The sequence below is a fragment of the Muntiacus reevesi genome, chromosome 3, assembly GCF_963930625.1.
Source record: "Muntiacus reevesi chromosome 3, mMunRee1.1, whole genome shotgun sequence".
Lineage (NCBI taxonomy): Eukaryota > Metazoa > Chordata > Mammalia > Artiodactyla > Cervidae > Muntiacus > Muntiacus reevesi.
Window position 1 is genome coordinate 157,425,824 of NC_089251.1, and position 19,740 is coordinate 157,445,563.

A 19,740-nucleotide genomic window follows, 5' to 3' on the forward strand; every position below is an offset into this window, starting at 1 on the left:
GGCATATCTATAGATCAAGGGGCTTCGGTAGAAGCAATGTGTTCTTTCCTTAAATCCATTTCTGAGCCCACAGGCCAATTCCCGAGGGATTAAAAAAATACACCCACAGTGGAATTGACCTGTATCACTATGAGCAGGATTGAGGGAGCCCCCGAAATTGTATTTCTCTCTGCCATTCTTTCAGTATTTGATTATTGTTTCTAACCATGAACATTTACACTTCCCCTTCTCTGAGATACAGCAGCATGCCCCCAGCATCTCAGAGACTCAACCCCAACACTGTGCAATCACACCTCCTTCCTTCCTAAACAGAAACCCTCTCCCTAACTGCCTAAGATGGGAGCATGTGTGCTGAGTCATTTCAATCGTGTCCAGCTCTTTGCCGTCCATGGACCGCAGCCGTCCAGACTTCTCTGTCCACGGGATTTCCTAGGCAAGAATCCTGGAGGGGGTTGCCATGGCCTCCCCCAGGGGATCTTCCCTCTTCAGGGACTGAACCCACATCTCTTATGTCTCCTGAATTGGCAGGCAGGTTCTTTACCACTAGCCTGGGAAGTGGTAGCCCAAGATGATAATACATTATTTTTATTTCATCTTAAAAATAAATTCTGAATTCACAGATTGATATCAGATGAAAACAGAAAACGTGTCACTGGGACTGACAGGTAACGGCTGAAAAGTGAAAGTGGAAGTCGCTCAGTCGTGTCTGACTGTTTGCGACCCCGTGGACTATAGTCCATGGGATTCTCCAGGCCAGAATACTGGAGTGGGTAGACTTTCCCTTCTCCAGGGGATCTTCCCAACCCAGGGATGGAACCCAGGTCTCCTGCACTGCAGGTGACTTCTTCACCAGCTGAGCCCCAGGGAAGCCCATGCCAGCTGAGGAAAGGGCAAAGGCCGTGGGCAGCAGAGATGGACCTGCAGGGTGATTTCCAAAGGAAACGCTCGCTATTCCTTCTGGTTCTCGTGGGCACTGATCCCAGAAGAGATGACTGTCATAGATGGAAAAAGCCCCCTTCTTTCTTACGAGGAGCAGCGGACATGTCCCGATCAGTGCCCCCCTCAGCTGCTATGCTAGAGCCCCGCGCCAGCCCCGGAGTCCCCCGCCCAGGTGTGGACCCGAGATGATGCTAACTCCATCCTCAAGAGGTCCCAACACCAGCCCCGAGAAGCCCTGACGTGGACGCAAGTGGGTCCCCCAGCGGGCCTCGCGCCCGGCACCTGAAGTTCCCAGCAACCGCGAGGGCTGAATAAGCATTTGCTGAATAGATAATAATTAACAGATTGCTTCAGCTCTCATATACCACCGTCACTGATATACGCTGACGTTTTAACTTGAGAGGCTCTGTTAAGGCATAGATCAGATTCGCTGTCAAAAAACCCCAAGGAAGTTCATTTTAAGATAGTTACCTGTTTTTCCTGTGCCTTCCCGCTGGGGAACCTTTTCATTTACGGAACCTAAAAGGGGACAATAGGGGGTGGAATTATTCTTGGCTTTCAGACGGTTACCACTAACTGTTAACGCAGATATTTTATTCCATCTTGATTAATTTGCAGGGCTTTGTCACTTTCTAGTTAACGTATACAAGCTACCCAGTCACCCCCTGGGTGACTCTGTCATCTGAAACCACAGCCCAAAACTAGGAAACTTGATATTAGCTCCTCCTTCTGGGGCTGCCTGGCTCATGATGCATGTGAGACCCTCTAGGTATGAAATACAGCAGCTTCTTCACCTGAAAAATATCATAAGAACCTTTTTAACATACATCATGTGGGGGTAGTAGAGTGAAATAGATTTTTTAAAAACTTTTAAAAGGCACTAAGAAGTTCTGCAACTAAAGATCAATAAAAAAACCCTAGCTTTAGCTGAATTCTGACTTATGGAAAACTGAGGAACCATTTTTTCATAAGGGGAGAACAGGAAATAGCACGTTAACTCAGTAACTTGTAACAGCATGTTAACAATTATGTTGCCCCAAAAGGTTCATGTTATGAGTAGGGACGCTGTCCTATCTTCCTCATTAGATGGACACTGTTATGGCAGCAAGATTTTCACCTCATCGTCGTTACACCTACTCCAAGGAAGAAAGAAGTTCTGTCCCACATTCATCTGGAGAGTATCTACCCATCCACCTCAGAACATTCCACCCGGCAGTCATTCAGAATTACCTTAGTCGTATGCGAGGCTAGACTATGCAGATAAAACATCTCATGGAGTAAAACTTGAAATTCATTGTTTGTTTTTTCAATTTGGAATCTGACGTGCAGATCCGCATTTATGCTAAAGATAGAAACTTTAGGACAGTGGTCTTGGAAGCACGACGGTTCTGCAGGGGGATGCAGAGCAGCTGGCTGTGGGCAGAGGCCCTGAAGGACAGGGCAGAACTCAGGGGCACAGCTCACCCCCCCAAACACTGACGGAAGAGGCGCTGCGGGGTCGGCCCCACACTCTCAGCCGAGCGGGGTCGGCCCCACACTCTCAGCAGGTTTGCGGAAGCAGCAGGACTCCCCAGCGAGCTCTCACAGGGCCTGAGTGGGTCTGCTGGAGCCACAGCCCCCTCCCGTCCAGGCTGCTCCTCCGGAACGCCTGGACCACAGGCCCTGGGAAATGCAGCCTGGTTGATAGATGAAAAGGAGCAGGATCTTCCTGGCCCACCAGCCACCACTTCCCAGCGGTGGCGGGTGCTGCACAGTGGAACATCACCTGCTTTCCAGGGGCAAACCACAGGGCTTTCCCTCTGGTGAGAATCCCCAGAGACACAAAGCGGGCTCCCTGTGTGGCCTCTCAGAGCTTCCAGGATCCCGCTTTGCCCGGTTCTCCCTTCGTACCCTCTCTCTACACATCCAGATTTGTTAACAGGCTTAAGTTTCTTAGTCATCCGTTTATTTTTATCATGTGTTTCTGCAGTCCATGGCTCAAAAAATGTTCTTTTGTGCTGACTGAGAAATGACAGTATTTCGATAATATTTCTGGATACAACTATGTAGGTTTGACTATTCTGAGCTAAATGCGAACATCCCAAATAATAATTGGAAGTCCCGCCCCCACCCCCAGGGAGTGTCTCCATTGAATTAAGATAATATTTTTGTAATCTAGGGCCTGAAGTCTCCAAGCTGCTGGTTCATAATGTGGTGGGCGTCTGAGGTCTGAAGGCAACATTTAGAAAGTATAGATCCCCTCCCTCAGGCGTCCTGTCTCTCTCTGAACCAACCAGTCTCATGGCTTTCTCATCAGCCACCCCTCCAGATTCAAACAGTGTTCACTTAAATCCACGTGAAGTTAATTCTACCTTGCTCTTAAGAGGTGGAAATAATTTTTACACAGCACCAAGCGTCCCTTGATAATCCACTCCAAGTATTTTGTTGCACAGGACTTGGGGGTGAGGCCAGCGGGGCACTGATTTCCCGTCCAGCTGCCTCCGGACAGAAAGACCTCCCCGCCCTCCCCACCCCGGCTCCCCGGTACCCTGTCCTCCAGGACCCGGGGCCAGCTGAACATCGCGCTCCTCATGGCAAAGCCGCAATGCAAAGTGGAATCCAGGAACCCAGAACCACAAAGCCACTCTTTCCTTCCACTACGTTTTTCTGGAGGTAAGAATTTGCTGAAGAATTTGCAGGTGACATTCCAGGATGGAAGTGCAGCAAAAGGGGCCTAGAAATATGAGTGTGGACGGCAGTAAACAGCTCTGCAGACCACGACTGGTTGGCTGAACCTTCAGAGAGAAAGACTCTGCCCCTCAGACTCCTATTTCAAAGGGCATCTTTGAATTCCTTCCATTTGTGACATCTCATCCCATTTAAACGCTATTTTAAAAGGGTGACTTTTTTAGCAATTACTGTATGCATTTCTGGTGGAGAAAACCACAGAAACACAACGTGAGGAGCTGTCGATGGTTCAGGAAAAGAATAATGAGCCTGTAGTCCCCGAGCCCTTGGTTCAAATCCAGCTACGCTCAGCAACGCCAGCGTGCTGCCAAAACAGCCCGAGGAGGTGCAGCGTTTGCTGAGAGTTGGTGGTCTAAGACAGCTCCTTTCACAAGCACCAAATGCACTTTGGAAATGACTAAGGGCGGAGGGTCTGTGATGTGTGCGGCCGGAGGAGCCGTCAGAGGGTTTAATGAGGTCAGCGCACTGCAGGCGGGCACTTGTTTAGCAGTCGATTGATGGTCCTTCAGAGCGGAGTTAAACAAGCTGCATGATTTATCCCTTTCTGGACTCTCAGGAGCAGAGTCACAGCGTCACGTGGCTTTGCTGCAGCCAGAGAGAGGGGGAGAGGAAGAAAGGGGGGAGCAAGGAAGGAAGGAGGGGAGAAAAAGAAAGGGAGAAAAATGAAAGAATGAGCAAAAGAAGGAAAGAAAGAGGAAGAGAAAGGGAGAAAGGAACGTAGGGGGGGAGGGGAGGAGAGGGGGAGGGGGAGGGGATGGGGGGACGGGGACAGGCAGGGAGGGCGACCAGAAGAGTCGAGAGGCTCGGCTCCCCTTCCCTTCCCTTCTGGACGAGCACTTCTCTTCCCGCTGGGACTGCTGACCCTGGACTCTTGGGAGCAGAGGTCCTTGAAGCTCTTCACCTAAGCACGGTCTCACCGTCCTTCTAGGCCCTTCCTCCAGAGTGGGAACTCCTGGCTTGCCCCAGGCAGCGTCTGGCTGCCCTCCTCATACTTTCCGGGCAGGATTCCATGCAGGTGATGAGAATGATCATGGGAGAGAGGGAGGCAGGGCGTTGCGGGAAGCAGGAAGCGTGTGGGAGACGGACGGACCTCACCTCCCACCAGCTCTGTGCCTGGCAGGTGTGCCTGCCTGCCCGATGCTGAGTCTCCTCATCTCTGAAAGGGCAGCGTGGGGATGACCTGCCTCTCGGGCGGCCAGAAGCCCGCAGAGAAACCAACACACAGCAGAGGGCTCCGTGAGTGCTCCCTTAAAATATCCCAGGACACTCAGGTGTCTGTGTGCTGTTTTCCTCCCGAAGCCTCTCTCTCCACGTGTGGACATCCTGCGCATCAAGAGGGTGACAGCCGCTCACAGCAAAGGGCAGCCCTATCTCCGCTCAGAGTGAGTGGCCAAAATGTGCCGCCACTGGCAGGACACCCGTGTGAACTGGCCTCTCTGTGGCCGCTTTCATTCATTGGCTCATTCAACATGCTCAGCAGATATGGCACAAAAAGTCCCATTTCCTTTGGAGTGAAAGGCATTAGAAATCACTCACATGACCTGTGTCCATGGTGGATGTCTGCACAGTTCCTGTTGTGTGCTGGTCATCATTCTACGAACTTCACACACACTAAGTCCTCTCATGCCAACAGCAACCCTGAAGCGGGTACCCCCGTTAGGCCCGTTAGATGAGGACGCTGAGACCGCGAGAGGGGCCTAACAGCCCAAGGTCACTGAGCAGTAAAGGCAGAGCTGGGGGCCGTGCCCGCAGTGTTAGCCCACGGAGGAGCTGACGTGGTCTGAGCAGTCGGGGCGGACCTCCTGGAGAAAAAGGGAAGGAGGAAGGCACGAGGCAGAGAGGACAGAGAGGCACACGCCACGTGCCCGGGAGGAGAGGGTCCCAGGGCACAGCCGGTGCCCAGAAGCGTCTCTACCACGTCCGTGTCCTTCTGCGCATCCTCTGTCTGCGAGGACACGGCAGGCAGGCGGCTGTCCGCACCGCGGCCTCTCAGACACCAGCGTGGGGACGGTCTGAGCCCAGCCTGAAGGGTCATACACCTTCGGGCGCTCTGACAGCTCTGTTGGCCCCAGGCCCGCTCGCCCACTCCCAGCTGTGGACGGGCGCAGGGCCTGGAGCGCAGAGGCAGGAACATGCAGGGGAGGAGCAGGCGCTGGACACCGAGGCGGCGTCAGAGTCAGAGTCCCTGGAAAGCAGCTTGCCTCCTGCAGGCCTTTTGTGGGGTGCTGGGGGCCACCATGCAGTCAGACCAACATGCACGATGACAGCCGCCAGGGTGACGTCTGACAGGTCACTGTGGCTCCGTCCCCCCAGTGACCTCCCAGAGCGGGTGGGGGTGCAGCTCAGTGAACGCTTGGGTCAAAGCAGCGGAGGAGCCGGGAAACCTGACCACCGCCTTCCAGCTGCCTGTGAGACAGCGTCAGCGCAGCCTCAGGGCTGAGGGCTGCCCTGGCCTTGCCCGACTGGACCCCACCAGCCAAGTAAGGGGAGACACTGTTCCGTGACCCCCCACCCCACTTTTCAGATGCCTTCAATGTCCTCTCACATCCTCACCAGCTTTCTCCCTTGGCAGAAGTCGCCCACGAAGCCCGAGTTTCACTCCCTAGAGCCCCTGATACAAGGGCCTGCTCTCCAGAGTCTAAACCCTCGAGGACAGACTCCAGGGACCCAGCTGTCACCCGGGGTCACCTGGGGTCACCCTCCAAGGCCAGAGGCGGGGAAGGGCTCCGAGAAGGTGGACCTAGCCAGGCAGTGGGTGAGCAGCCTGGCCTAGAGGGCAGCAAAGGCAGCGTGAGCTGGAATGGGTGCCAGGGCCCTGGTCCCTCTGCCAACCCTGAAGTGGGCATCCCCGGGGACGGAGCGTCCTGTGGAGCTCACCCCGCATGCCAGCCCGGGTCAAAGGTGCGTGCCTCTCTGGGGCCAACGCAGGGGCTCCTGGGCCAGGACACTGCAGACCGCCCACCGTCCCCGCGCCAGGGACCCGGTGCCCCCGGGTGAGCTCTGCCCACTGCTGGGGGAGCCCCTGCAGCCACCCCCACCTTCTCAGCATCACCTGCTGGCCTGAAGTGCACCTTCCCTCCCAGACGCCTGAGGGACTCGGGGCGACCCTCCTGCTCAGCGCAGGTCACGCCCTGGTGGGGGGACCACGGCAGGGCCCAGGGGACCGGCCAGGCCTCCCTGAGGAGAGCCGAGCCAGGCCCTACGTCCCTCGGCCAGGGCTGGGGGCGGGTCACGGCAAGGTCGGGCTCTCGGGCAGGCGCCCCGCTGCCCAGGAGACCAGCGTCCTCACCTGGAAACTGGTCAAGAAGGCAGGACTTCGGACTCCGCTCCAGACCCCCTGGATCAGAAATTCTGTCATCCAGCTCTTTGTGGACTGAAACCTGGGTTCCAGAGCTCCGAGGAGAAGGGCTTGGCCTGGGCGCTCTGCAGTTGTCGGTGTTAACAGTATTGTTATTAACGGATTCTTCCCGTTTCCATAACTTGTCTTGGTCTTGTCTGTCAAGGCCCAGCGGCTCCCTCGACCTGCCGCAGCGTCTCCTGTTGTCTTGTTTCTACGCTTCTGTGGACGCAGAGTGCAAACGAAGCCGGCCCGTTTCCCCACAGCGAGCCTCTGAGAAGCTGACGGGCGGGAGGGAGGCCTAGCCCATCCCGAAGGGGAGAGGCTGCGGGGCTGCGCTCCCCATCGCGGGTCTTCCCTCTCCCCTGGGGATGCTGCCTTTGACTAGCTGGGCTTCCCGGTGAGACAGCCTCAGATAAACGGGACGCTGCGCTCAGCTCTGAGCTGAGTGCCCTGACGCCCGCCATCTGAGAGTGCCCTTCTCAAGATGGTGAGAGAGGAAATATGGAGATCACAGTTAAAAAAAATTAGAGATTATTTCTGATTTAGCTTCCATCAGGGTCCACTTTAATGCCTGAATGCTACATGCTTCACTGGCCAGGGAAAACAAGCATTAGTATCATTCCTGCGAAAAGGTAATTCATGGTCAATAGTTTCATAAACCTTTCCAACATTTGACCATTGATATTTAAAAGGTGCTGTTTTTAAAAAAGTACTGTTTGTGTAAAAAAAAAAAAGAAAAAGCAGGAATATACATATATTTTTTAAATTCAGAGATATGGTATACCTCTGGAAGAGATAACCCACTGTTTCTTTGTATAGAGTTATAGAGCCTGGAACCAGTGAATTCTAAAAGACTTTTAGTTTAACTTATAAAGTTTACTTAAGTATTAAAAAAATATAAGAAATCCATTTATGGCCTAAGTGTGAAGAGGACAGCTTATAGAGAACTCTTAACGTAATGAAGGATGTGACGATAAATGAGCCACCAAATTAAGTGTATACTGAAATATTCAATACAATAATACAGCAGATTATTATACAAACCAACCATCAGACACCACTAAGTACATTTTTCCAGAGAGGAAAAATAATAATACCAAAATGTTGCCCATCAGGTAGATAAATAAGGCAAAAGCAGCCTAAACTGGAAAGGAAAAGACAGACAGATGGACACCCCCAGCACCAGCAGCAGGCGTGGCCCGGCCGACGCGTTGCCCCAGCAGAGCTGCCTCCAGGCAGGTGCCGGGCAGACACTCAGCCGGAGGTCCTCAGGCTGACTCTCAGACCGGCTTCTCAGTCTTCTGTGGCACAACAGCCACGCACTGTGCTCTTTCCCTTGAACGCTTGACTTAATTTTTAAAACATTTTTTCAGTGTTCTGAAATTTCCACAGTCTGGAACTTTTATCGGAAATTTTGCGTAGCTCATGTTGTCTATATCAAATTGCTATTTTTCTTCTCATCTTGGACGTTAATTTCCTAATACTTCAAAAATCATCATAACAGTAGGTGTTGGAAGGTAAAATAATGTATATTTTTCTCTGAAATATGGCTTCATTAGTGAAATGTACACTGGGGCTGGCAGCAAAGCCCGCCCACCCCTGGGGCTCTCGTCCACTTGAAAAGCGGGCCCCCCCCCCAGTCCATTTTCTACTTCTTATTACGGATGTTTGTTTTCACATTTCCTTGCCAATAGCTATTGAAATATTTTATTTTGACAACTATCATTTTTCAGGAAGAGAATTGTTAAGCCTGAAGAAAAAGCCATTTTGAGGGAAAAAAAAAATATTCTCTCTGATCTGTAACCTTTTCCATTCAGCAAGCAACTTAATGTGCACTTGAATTCTCGTAAAGAGACACTTCAGAAGCACAGCTGTGTTGTTGATTTCAATATTGGGGAATTCAATTGTTCTGGATGTTTCTTTCAAGTTCCTTAGCTAGGCAGGGCCCTTAATTTAGTGCCAGGGAAATTCATTCATGAAAAAAAAGAAAAAAAACAACCCAGCTTCTCTTTATAAAGTGAAAACTTTTGGAAATCAAAAAGATACTCATACAAACATGCAGTTCTACCATTTCAGGTAGAGGCCAAAACTTTAGGCTTGATGGGAAAGCCCAAAGACTGTACTGCAATTCATGTAAATAATACATAGAAAAGCTATTCAATCTACTCCAAGGTTATCTGTTATAAGCGGGTCTTCCAGAAGCCACATTTTTTCCAAAAGCCGGTCTGAGAAGCAGCGGTCAGCATGCATGTGAGCAGGGCAAACTCACAGGCGGCTTTCCATCATTAAAACCCTACACTTGAAGGAAAAACTCCTCAAACATTCCTCGGGGCCATGGCCTGTTGAACAAGATTTCCACTTCCCAGGAGATACTGTCCCTACAACTGACTCAGCTTAAAGAGGGGTGGGCAGTGGGGAAGGCAGACTCGCCAGCCCCGTCACGGGTGCTTCCCGTCTCTTCCACAACCCGCGGGGGCTTACTTCAAACACACACCTCAGGCTGAGCTACACGGGGAGATCCTTTGGCTATTGTAACACGAAGAGCTCCTACGTGTAGGCTCACCTTCCAGCGTCTTTAGCTGCTTTGTACTCCTGCCAGGAGTAAGCTCTTGGCCCGGGTGCGCTGTTACAGAGGAAGATGAGATTAAAACCCCTGAAGCGATTTCCAAATAATCGAGAAGGAGCAAGCTACAAACATCCTCCCTCGGAAAGAAGCCCTTTGTTTTAAGCTCATCTCCTGCCCCCACCAATGTGTGTCTTCAAACCTTCAGAAGGAAGAACAAGAGAAAACTCCTACAGAGTAACTACAGGTCAGCTGTGCCCACGTGGAGACCCAGAGACCCAGCCCCGCAGCAGCACCAAGGATGGAGGAAGACTCGGTGGGTTCCCTGGGGGTGGTCGTGACCTTTCTGAGCATCCCTGGAGCAAGTGACGCCCCCCAGCACCGGTCCTGCAGACCCAGGGGCTAACCAGCAGGGCTGGGAGAACCGTCTCCAAGCCTCAAGCAGGACCACCTGCTGTCAGGCCAGGCGAGGCTGGGGGTGCGTCTGGACGCAGCTCAAAGAGCAGCCTTCGGTCCTGAATGCCTCTCAGGGTCACCGGCTGCTGGCCCAGAAGAAGGGAAGGCCTTCCGCCCTCCTCATGTTCCCCGCCCAACTCAGGAGCAAACATAGCACAGGACAGGCGGTTATTGTTCAGTCGCTCAGTCGTGTCCGATGCTTTGCGACCCCACGAACGTAGCCCGCCAGGCTCCTCTGTCCATGGGCTTCTCTAGGCAGGAATACTGGACTGGGTTGTCATTTCCTTCTCCATGGGATCTTGCTGACCCAGGGACCGAACCTGAACTGCAGGCAGATTCTTTACCATCTGAGCCACCAGGGAAGCCCGTCCGACACTTCACGACCCTATAAACTGCAGCACGCCAGGCCTCCCTGTTCATCACCATCTCCCGGAGCTTGCTCAAACTCATGTCCATCGTGTCGGTGATGCCATCCAACCATCTCATCCTCTGTTGTCCCCTTCTCCTCCTGCCTTCAGTCTTTCCCAGCATCAGGGTCTTTTCCAGTGACTCAGCTCTTCACATCAGTTGGCCAAAGCTTTAAGTACTGGAACTTCAGCTTCAGCATCAGTCCTTCCAATGACTATTCAGGGTTGATTTCCTTTAGGAGGGACTGGTTTGATCTCCTAGCTGATAAGCACTGGGAGAGAAACCGTTCTGCCCCTTTCCTGTGCCGGCCAACACGCCCTTCTTTTCCACCACCTCCTGTAGACGTCTCCCCCCAGCCTCGTTCTTCTGGATGGTGAGTCATCCCCTCCTTGAGTGCCTGCAGCTTCTGCACAGAACTCCCAGGCCCCCAACAGGGGTGTCAGCAGAGCTCTGAGCAGAGGTGGGCGCCTGGCCCAGCAAACACTTGCTGAACGCTGCTCGCGAAGATGGTCATCAATAAGAAATGAGGAGTGGGCTTCCAGGCAGGGAGGTGGAGTGAGTGTTCTCTGAAGGACAAGACCCATGGGAAGGACCACCACGACTCGCTGAAGGGACAGCTCTGATCACGTCCTCAGGGGTCTCACCCCGTGAACGGCTCCGTCCCCAGGAAGCAGGTGTCCACAGGGGCCAAAGGGGCTGATTTCTCTCCAGGGAAGCCCTCTGCCTCCTGCAGCTTGAGTTGCATTGACAGTCATGAGTCCACAGCCAGAAGGAAAGACAAGGCTGGTCGTCCACTCCTGAAAATCTGTGCAATTATCCATCAGCTCCTGACTGACAGCAGGCAAGGAAGTGAGCCGACTTGATGGAAGCTTATGAAGGTGGGTGAGGGGTCCCAGGGTCACGAGGAGTCACTGTGGCTGGAGGGAGTAGCTCCTTCCCTGCATTCAGAGCCTCCCAGGAGGCCGGTGAGCAGCTCCCTGGTCGATACTAATGAGCCCAAGCACCTCTTCCTCTGCTCACCGGTACTTTTTGTTTTGAAGGTCAGTCGTGTCTGACTTTGTGACCCCATGGACTACATAGTCCATGGAATTTTCTAGGTCAGAATACTGGAGTGGGTAGCTTTCCCCGTCTCCAGGGGATCTTCCCACCCAGGGATCGAACCCAGGTCTCCCGCACTGCAGGTGGATTCTTTACCAACTGAGTGATGGTCCTTAGGGTTTCCTCGTTTATCAAATGCTGACTATTCAAGACTTCTGACTTTTTCTGCTAGATTGACTCATTATTCCAGTTTTCTTATTGATTCATAGGAATCTGGGGGCTTTGCATTAATGACTTAGAGACACACAACTGTGAAATAAAAGAATCCTTGATTTGAAGGTCTTTCGGGGAGGAGTGGGCCCCTCTGCCCCACCACAATCAGCCATGAGTGGGCCTTCCCCGCCACCCACAGGCTGCCGCCACATCTGTTTGCACCAGTTCGTGGCGCACACACGCATTCTCAGCGACCGCTAGTGCTTCCTGCTGCTTTAATGCCTTTTTCTGGTCATTAAATTCCTAGAGGAAGTGCTTCTATGCTAAAGCGTGGTATGAACTCCAGGGCCAAAGACCACTGTTGAATGCTGGCATTTACCTGATTATAATAAACTGGACAGAAATGACATCTTCCCTCCACAGAGCGCGCCAGGCATGCCAACCAGAGCCGCTGTCAGCCGGGGAGGAACGAGGATGCTCCCGGGGTGTGCGGATGGAGCCTGACCAGTGGGCACGCACGGTGTCAGTCTCAGCTAAGTGACGCCCATCACCACATTCTTCCACGTGATTGGCGAGGAGGCATCACCAGTTGGGAGGAAGCCCTGCTGCATCATGCAAAAGCCCTCATAAACTGTGCGTGTGTGTGTGCAATCCCAGCTCCCAAAACTCCCCTGCACGGCCTCCACACGTGCTCTGAGCACAGGCACCTGCTTCCCCCGCCCACGTTTCTGCAGAAGAAAAGCATGCATACAGCTGGGGATTAATAGAATTTTTTCATAACTCTGGCCAAGCTGTAAAACCAAGTCACAAAAGTGAAAAGGAAGGTGCTCCTACAAGGAGGAACCAGGTCTCCAAGGAGCCTACCCCACCCACACCTCAGAGACACCCCCTCCCTGCCCCCGGGGTATTTTCCACGCAATAAACACCAGATTCGAAGCAAAATGGAAGAATCTTACTTCCATACCCATCCCTTGAACCAAAAAATCCACATGGACAGTGAAAAAAAATGGAACATTTCTACACAGTAAAATGTGGCTGCTACCTGGTTGGAAAAATCAATGGGAGTAAACAGTAGGGTGTTTTGATTCTAGAAATGAAGTATTAAAGGGAAATCATAAGAAACCCAGCCAACTTTGCTCATGGTTTTCTAAGAAAGGGCTTTCAGACACTACTTAATTTTTCAAAAGGTGTCAGTAACATCACAGAAACAGGTAAGTCTTCTGCTTTCTCCTTCATAAAATAAGGCTCAACGTGACTCAAAATGCTGGTACCTGGTGGAAATGAAATAAGCATTTGCAAGCATCTTTCAGACTGAGGGACACAGAGGCCAACTCATTACGCTAATTTTTTTTCTCTTTCATTTATTCCATGAGTTTGTAAAAGAATTATTAGGTGCAAATGTTAGCTCACTAAAAACATATTTTCAGCAATTTTTAGGTATTGGATGACAAAACAGTTTTAAAAATAAATATATTTTAATTCCACATTATGCACATCCTCTGGCTTTTAAGTGATGACCAGTCACTTGAAATATTAGGTTTTGTGTTACTGTTAATTGTGTGTGTCATCATGGTGGAGCAGTTATGAGTCCTGACCAGTGACTTGGCTCCTGGTATAAACATCTGAACCGTGGGCAGAATTTCTAATTATAAGATGCCTGCTCTTCAAACAGAAAAGAGGCCTGAAAGTAAACTCTACGTACAAATGCCTAAATATTGTCTGTAAAAATTCAGGAAGATGTTTTGTATTGTTACATAACATGTGCTTTTCCTTAGTAAATTTAATCCAGTGTAGTTGTGACACATAGATCATGAAATGTCTTGGGAAATGGTCTGACAGGTCTCCGTCACCAATTAATCAAAACTCAAGCTGCAGACCATTTTCAAATAAAAATGATCTGAATCATTTATAACATTTTGGTAAAATATTAATGGAAAACAGGCCCTTTTATAGATTATTCTCCCACCAGTATTATTACCTTCGGTACATCAAGTCCACTTATGAGTAATAAAATAACACAAACAAACCATCTGGAAAGGGATCTGTGAAGAATGATCTGCTTTTTCTTTGCAATCATATACATACAAACCCAGAAACGCTCGCTTCTTTCAGCCAACGAAAACATTTGGTCATTTCTGCTGTTGACCACAGTCCTCGCGGCCACTCCTAAAAATTACGAGTCCCGAATTGCCGTAACCTATGGTGGTTCAGAACTAGATCTTCCATTCGTTTAAGCTTTCTTGAAAACAAAGGCCTCATAATATTTTGGGCTTTGTCCAGTGACGCAAATGTATCCCGATATTCCCCATAATCCCACCTAAACTGATTTCCTCTGTGGTTATAAGCAGACATTAATAAGACTGCCAGCACAGGGCCAGCAGCGTCGGCGGCAGGCTCGCCGCACACGGGGCGTTAGTATGACCGCCAGCACAGGGCCAGCAGCAGCGGCGGCAGGCTCGCCGCGCACGGGGCCTTAGACCTACCGGGACAGCGGGGCGTCTTGTGGGCCACGGCGGTGCCGCTGACGGGCCTCCCGTTGGGCGTCACGCACCAGCAGTACCCCGTGTAGCTGTGGCACTGGACCTGCGGGGGAAGGACAGACGGGGCGGTCAGTGCCTGCGGGGGCGCCCGGGGCTTCCTGAGGGCTGCGTCTGGACACCTGGCAAGGGGCCCCGTGGTGCCCTGGACCTGGATCTGGGGGAGGAAAGGAGCCGGGGGTGTTTGCCCCGGACGCTGCAGGTGCCGGCCCGTGGCTGCTCAGTGTCTGAGCCCCCACCAGCCCTCCTCTTACGAGAGGGGGTCCAAGGCCCTGAGCAGCCAGGACGCCTGCTCCCAGCCTGCCCATCGGCCCGAGGCGGAGCTGGGGACAGGAGACATGTCTGGCTGCCAGTGAGATGCTCTGTCCCTCCCCCGAGCCAGCCTGAGTGGGCTCCACCCACATCTCCAACCTCGTCTGTCTCTCCCTCTCCTCCCCGAGTCTTCCAAAGGCCAAGAGATTGCTGTAAAAAACGCACAGAATTCACATTATTGGAAGAAATCTAGAGTGAAAGTCGCTCAGTCGTGTCTGACTCTCTGCGACCCCATGGACTGTACAGTTCATGGAATTCTACAGGCCAGAGCACTGGAGTGGATAGCCATTCCCTTCTCCAGGGAATCTTCCCAACCCAGGGATGGAACCCAGGTCTCCCGCACTGCGGGCTGATTCTTTACCAGCTGAGCCCCCAGGGAAGCCTATACTATTGGCTGGCTCGTGGCAGATCCTAGCTTGTTTGCTTTTTTTCCTATCAGAAGCTAATACGTCAGTCAGCAGGGCATCTCAGGAATTCATTTCCTTTAATACAAAATGACAGTGATAATATTGACCTGTTCCTGGTGACCCCAGGAAAGGCAGACGGTACGTGTGACCCTGACCTGGGATCTGGCGTGTGCCCCTGCAGAAACGACATCACACTGCGGCTGGGATCTCTGCCATGAGCTGGCCGGTGAGACCCCATCCGCTCCCCAGGACAGGAGCGCCTGCTCCGAGGAGGGAGCCAGCGCCCTGAGGGGGAAGGGAGGAGCCGTCCCCGGGGAGGCCCCACCTGGCTGTAGGTGCCGTCATCGTTGCACTCCGGGATGAACACCTGCTGCAGCTCCCGGCGGGCCTGCTCCTGGGTGTACTTCCTCTCGGCCACGCACCTGGACACGTCTGTGGGGAGGCACAGGGCAGAGCGGCGGTCAGGCCCCTGGGGACGCCCAGCAGAGGCAGCACGTGGGTGGCTGAGCTGCAGGGGCCTCACGGGGCGGGCGGCTGCAGGCGGGCACCTGTCAGGGCGCCAGGGTCCCCGAGGGGAGGCCAGACCCAGCGGGAAGAGTGGGGTGTCCTCCCCGTCCAGGGAGCCAGGAGGCCGAGGCTCCAAAAAGCCACCGGGCTTGACTGTGGTGAAAAGCAGACTCTACTTCCTGGGCAGCGGAAGTCGGGTGGTACCCCCACGGGCCACGGACAAGACTCCGGGACCCAAGGACCTCCTCCGGAGCGCACGGCCAGGCCGTGTGACACGTGGGGGCCACGTCTGAGAGCTACGGTGAGAATCAGCCCAGGGACGCTGGCCCGGGCATGGGAGGGCAGGCCCCCCGGGGGCACAGACCGTCTGGCCCATGGCTGCAGCCCAGGGGCCAGCCCCGTCTGCGTCCACCCTTGTCCACCCCACAGGCTCTTCCTCCGCATCTGAGTTTCTTATGATCTCAGAGCGACACCAGCTCCTGTGCTTCCAACCTCGAGTGGAAAATCAAACAATAAGTCAGATTAAAGGGTCAAATATCTTTATCAGGCCTCCTGGCTCACTGAGCACAGACTTCCACACACTCACAGTGAGATATCCAGTATGATGGCTGGATAGAAAACACGAGGTTCCTCCTGTGCATTGGGAGGATACCCCAGGACCCCATAAACTAGCAGAAAAGGGAAGGACTGGGCAGCCCCCGCCCAGCTCCGGACGCAGGCGTCAGGAAACGCAGCCTCCAAGACGCGCTGTGGGGACTGGGTCTTGGTGAGGAAGGCAGTACCCACTCACCTGCTCCATCCGAGCTGGGCACCAGAGCCTGCTCGCCCCTGACGCTCGTCTCGGAAGCCTGGCGCGAGTTACAGGGGGCTGGGCTGAGCCCCAGGAAGGGCCCATCTTCCCAAAACCGCAGGCTGGCTGAGTCTGTGTCCACCGTGGAGAAGGCCGCCCCCGGGGCCTCCCGCCCGGGGCCCGCACCCCGCGCACAGGGCTTACGCCAGAGTTACGCCAGCCCACGTAACTCACTTGAATCTCACAAGTTGAAAAGAATGGCTTTCCCCATTTTTCTTAAGTGTTTCCAGATTTAAATTACAAGTTGTCTAGGTCTGCAAGGCCCTCTGGACGCTGAGATACTGCTTCAAACGTGTCCACCGCCCAGCATTTTTAGCGGGTGACTCTCCGCTTGCCTGGGAGTGAAATCTCCTGGCTACAACGAGACGCCGTCTGGGCCCCAGCTCGGGGCTCAGGCTCCTGCCCCGCGGTGCCGGGTCTGGGCACAGATGCTGCCGCTGGGGGCCCTCATCTAGGACCCCGAGCAAGCGCCGCCGGGGCGCCCCCCGGCAAAATGGGCCTGTGCGCTGGGGGGCGCATCCATGCGGGCTCAGGCCTCATGTCGTGATCTGCATTCTTGCCAGCACTCAGCAACATGTGGTTTTAATGCAGCCTATGTTTTTGCTGAGGAGAAAACACTGCTGTGCTGGACTTCTGTCCTCATTTTTTTAGTATAACCTGTGGTTTGACTGTCTAAAAGGAAAAGTGATATGCGTTCCCAGCCTGCAAGCTCTCCACGAGGGTCCAGACAAGTTACAGATTACTCCCAACAGCTGAACTCTCGCGGACCACAGCAAAAACACATACATCGACCAAAGAACCCTCCGGTCTCCGATGCCAGCTTCGAAAGCTTGTGTGTTTGCCACTGATCGGGGAGTTCTCAAACCTCTCACGTGGACAGAGCGTTAAGTTCCGGTTTATGCCAGCACATGGCCGACGGCCCAGGCATGGGGAGCCAGGACTGTGCAGCAGGAAATGCAGGGCCCATCCCCGAGAGCAAGCCTCGATCTGCCCACCAAACCAGGGCGCCCCTTGCCCGGACCACCTGCCCGCCCCGCCGCATCCCGGACATCTAAGGCAGGCGCAGCGGTTGCTCTCTTGAGAAGGGTCTCAACAGCAGCCCAGTGCTTCTATCCTACTGAAGTGTGGGGCCAACTCCGTGGTGTGTGTTGTCTCATTTTGCTCACCGCCTTCTCTCAGTTGCAAGGTAACAGAGATTCCTTTTCCAAGGGGACCACAAGCGTGTCTATGCGTCAGGGTACACTGGTCACAGAGATGCGGCACTTGCTCTAAGCCAGAAATAAACAGCCACGTTTTATAGCGGTCATTTCTAATGATGCTGTCCTTTGAACAGGAAGCAAATCATTTCCTACTTTGCTAAAATCACTCAAGATCAGATTAAGCGATTATGGGAAGAGACAAATTTGCTGCCCGTTTCATGCAGAAGAATTTTGGAGAACAGTCACAAGGACCCAAGGAGGCTTGGCCAGAATGAGACGTTTACAGGCAGCCCTGAGCTGGACTGCCCCGAGCCTCAGTGCTCTTCTTGGGGGGTCCCTATCCATCACACACACAGGACGATGCTGAAACATGACCCTGAAGAAAGGGGATCGTGTTCCCTTTAACTCTTCCTAGGTGAGTCCTCACCCCAGAGAGAGGCCCCCAGCCAGCTCCTTACTGAGGAAGAAACTCAAGGGGATATGGAATTACTTACAGTCCATCTATGAAATCTATGGAGAGGCTACACTGAGTAATTTTCTGGTCAACAGACCTGCTGACTCTGGACCTAGCAGGGTGACTACGTGTGGTGGTTTTGAGCATGGGGGGGTCAACCTTCTGGGGACACAGAGTTCTCTCCGCTGGGCCCCCGTGGCCAGCACGGGGCCTGCACGGACCAGGCCGGGGTCGGAACAAACAAGGCCGACGAGGAAGCCAGCTCACTGTTGGTAGCAGCCGCAGAATGCTAGCCCGAGGGTTACTGGCTTCTTACTTTATTGGCAGCGAATGAAGCAGATCTTGTATTTCAAAAGTTGTAGTACTTTACCAACCTGTCATTTTGAAGGCCAGACTCAGAGAAACTGAGAACTCTGCCGCGGCGTTCTTTGCATAAATGATGCGGAGCGCCGGGCTGCGGCACAGGACCAGCTGGACGCCGCGGAGGCTCCTCGTCTGCCCACCTGCCGCCGGCCAGCGGGCAACACTGAAGCAGGCGCTCACGCCACCCCTCGACCAGAGGGCGCGGCTCGGAGTCGAGGAGAAAGGGGCTGAGTGTCTGTTTTAAATACTTATTATCATTGTAAACGGACAAAGACAGAAACAAATTAGATAGCAGAACCCAGGGTGCATAATTGGGGTGGCCAAGATAAAGTGCAAACTACAGCACAAACATATGAAAGTGTTCAGACGTTTCTGACAATGCTTATCCAGGAAACAACCGATCAGAACCGGCTCTGTGATGGCTGACCACCGTGACCATCCGTGCATCACGCCAGCTCCCCGTGAAAGTGGCCTCTGGGTCCTTTTGTGTGAAGTTTGGCCTTGACCTTTGCAGGAAGGGGACGGCTGAGGCCGCGCTGTGCCCGCCCAGCTCCCCCGAAGAACTCTTGGAGGACACAGGTGTTGCTAAAGCAAACAGGGAAGGTTTTCTTTTTTTCACAATATTTCACAAAGTTCTGTTGTATTTCTGATCCTGGTTTGAACATGAGAGCAACGGCCCCACCTCTTGTGTCTGCTTTCATCAAGAGGGTGCGTCTAACATCAGAGCTGGGAGAACACCGTGGAAGGTTAAGGCCAACAAGCCTGGGGAGGGTTTCTGCAAGGGACAAGCGCTAGCATGATTAAACCGTCCTGGAACCACACGTGTAACAGGCATCTCAGAGCCTGCCTGTAGGTGCAGAGTCTGATGAGACGTGTCAGGAAGCAAGGACACAGGCCTAGCCAAAAGGACCTGGCAGAGGAGACACACACACACACACATGCACACACACACGTACATGTGTTCCTACAGGACACACATGCAAGCTCCCCACACGGAGGTGCACGCCCACTACACACATGTATGTGAACCTGGGCACACAGGCACACACCTCACACGCCTGCAGACTCCCCCATGGAAGGCTCTTTCTGCTGAAGAAAATGCTGGCAGGTCAACACTGGCTTCAGTTCAGTTCAGTCGCTCAGTCACGTCCAACTCTTTGCAACCCCATGGACTTCAGCACGCCAGGCCTCGCTGTCCATCACCAACTCCCGGAGCTCACTCAAACTCATGTCCATTGAGTCAGTGATGCCATCCAACCATCTCATCCTCTGTCATCCCCTTCTCCTCCTGCCCTCAGTCTTTCCCAGCATCAGGGTCTTTTCCAATGAGTCAGCTCTTTGCATCAGGTGGGCAAAGGATTGGAGTTTCAGCTTCAGCATCAGTCCTTCCAATGAACACCCAGAACTGATCTCCTTTAGGATGGACT

The 19,740-nt window shown here is 53.1% G+C and overlaps 1 protein-coding gene across 2 annotated transcripts in view; it reads right to left on the reverse strand.

Moving 5' to 3' along the window:
- The window catches only part of SMOC2 (SPARC related modular calcium binding 2), a 154,004-nt gene that overhangs the window by 81,209 nt on the left and 53,055 nt on the right, over positions 1-19,740 (reverse strand). For both annotated transcript variants that reach the window (XM_065930971.1, XM_065930970.1), the window contains exons 3-5: positions 15,266-15,372; positions 14,168-14,267; positions 1,411-1,458 (exon numbers count right to left, since the gene is read on the reverse strand). In XM_065930971.1, the coding sequence (XP_065787043.1) occupies positions 1,411-1,458; positions 14,168-14,267; positions 15,266-15,372 (255 nt within the window). The remainder of the gene's footprint in view (positions 1-1,410; positions 1,459-14,167; positions 14,268-15,265; positions 15,373-19,740) is intronic.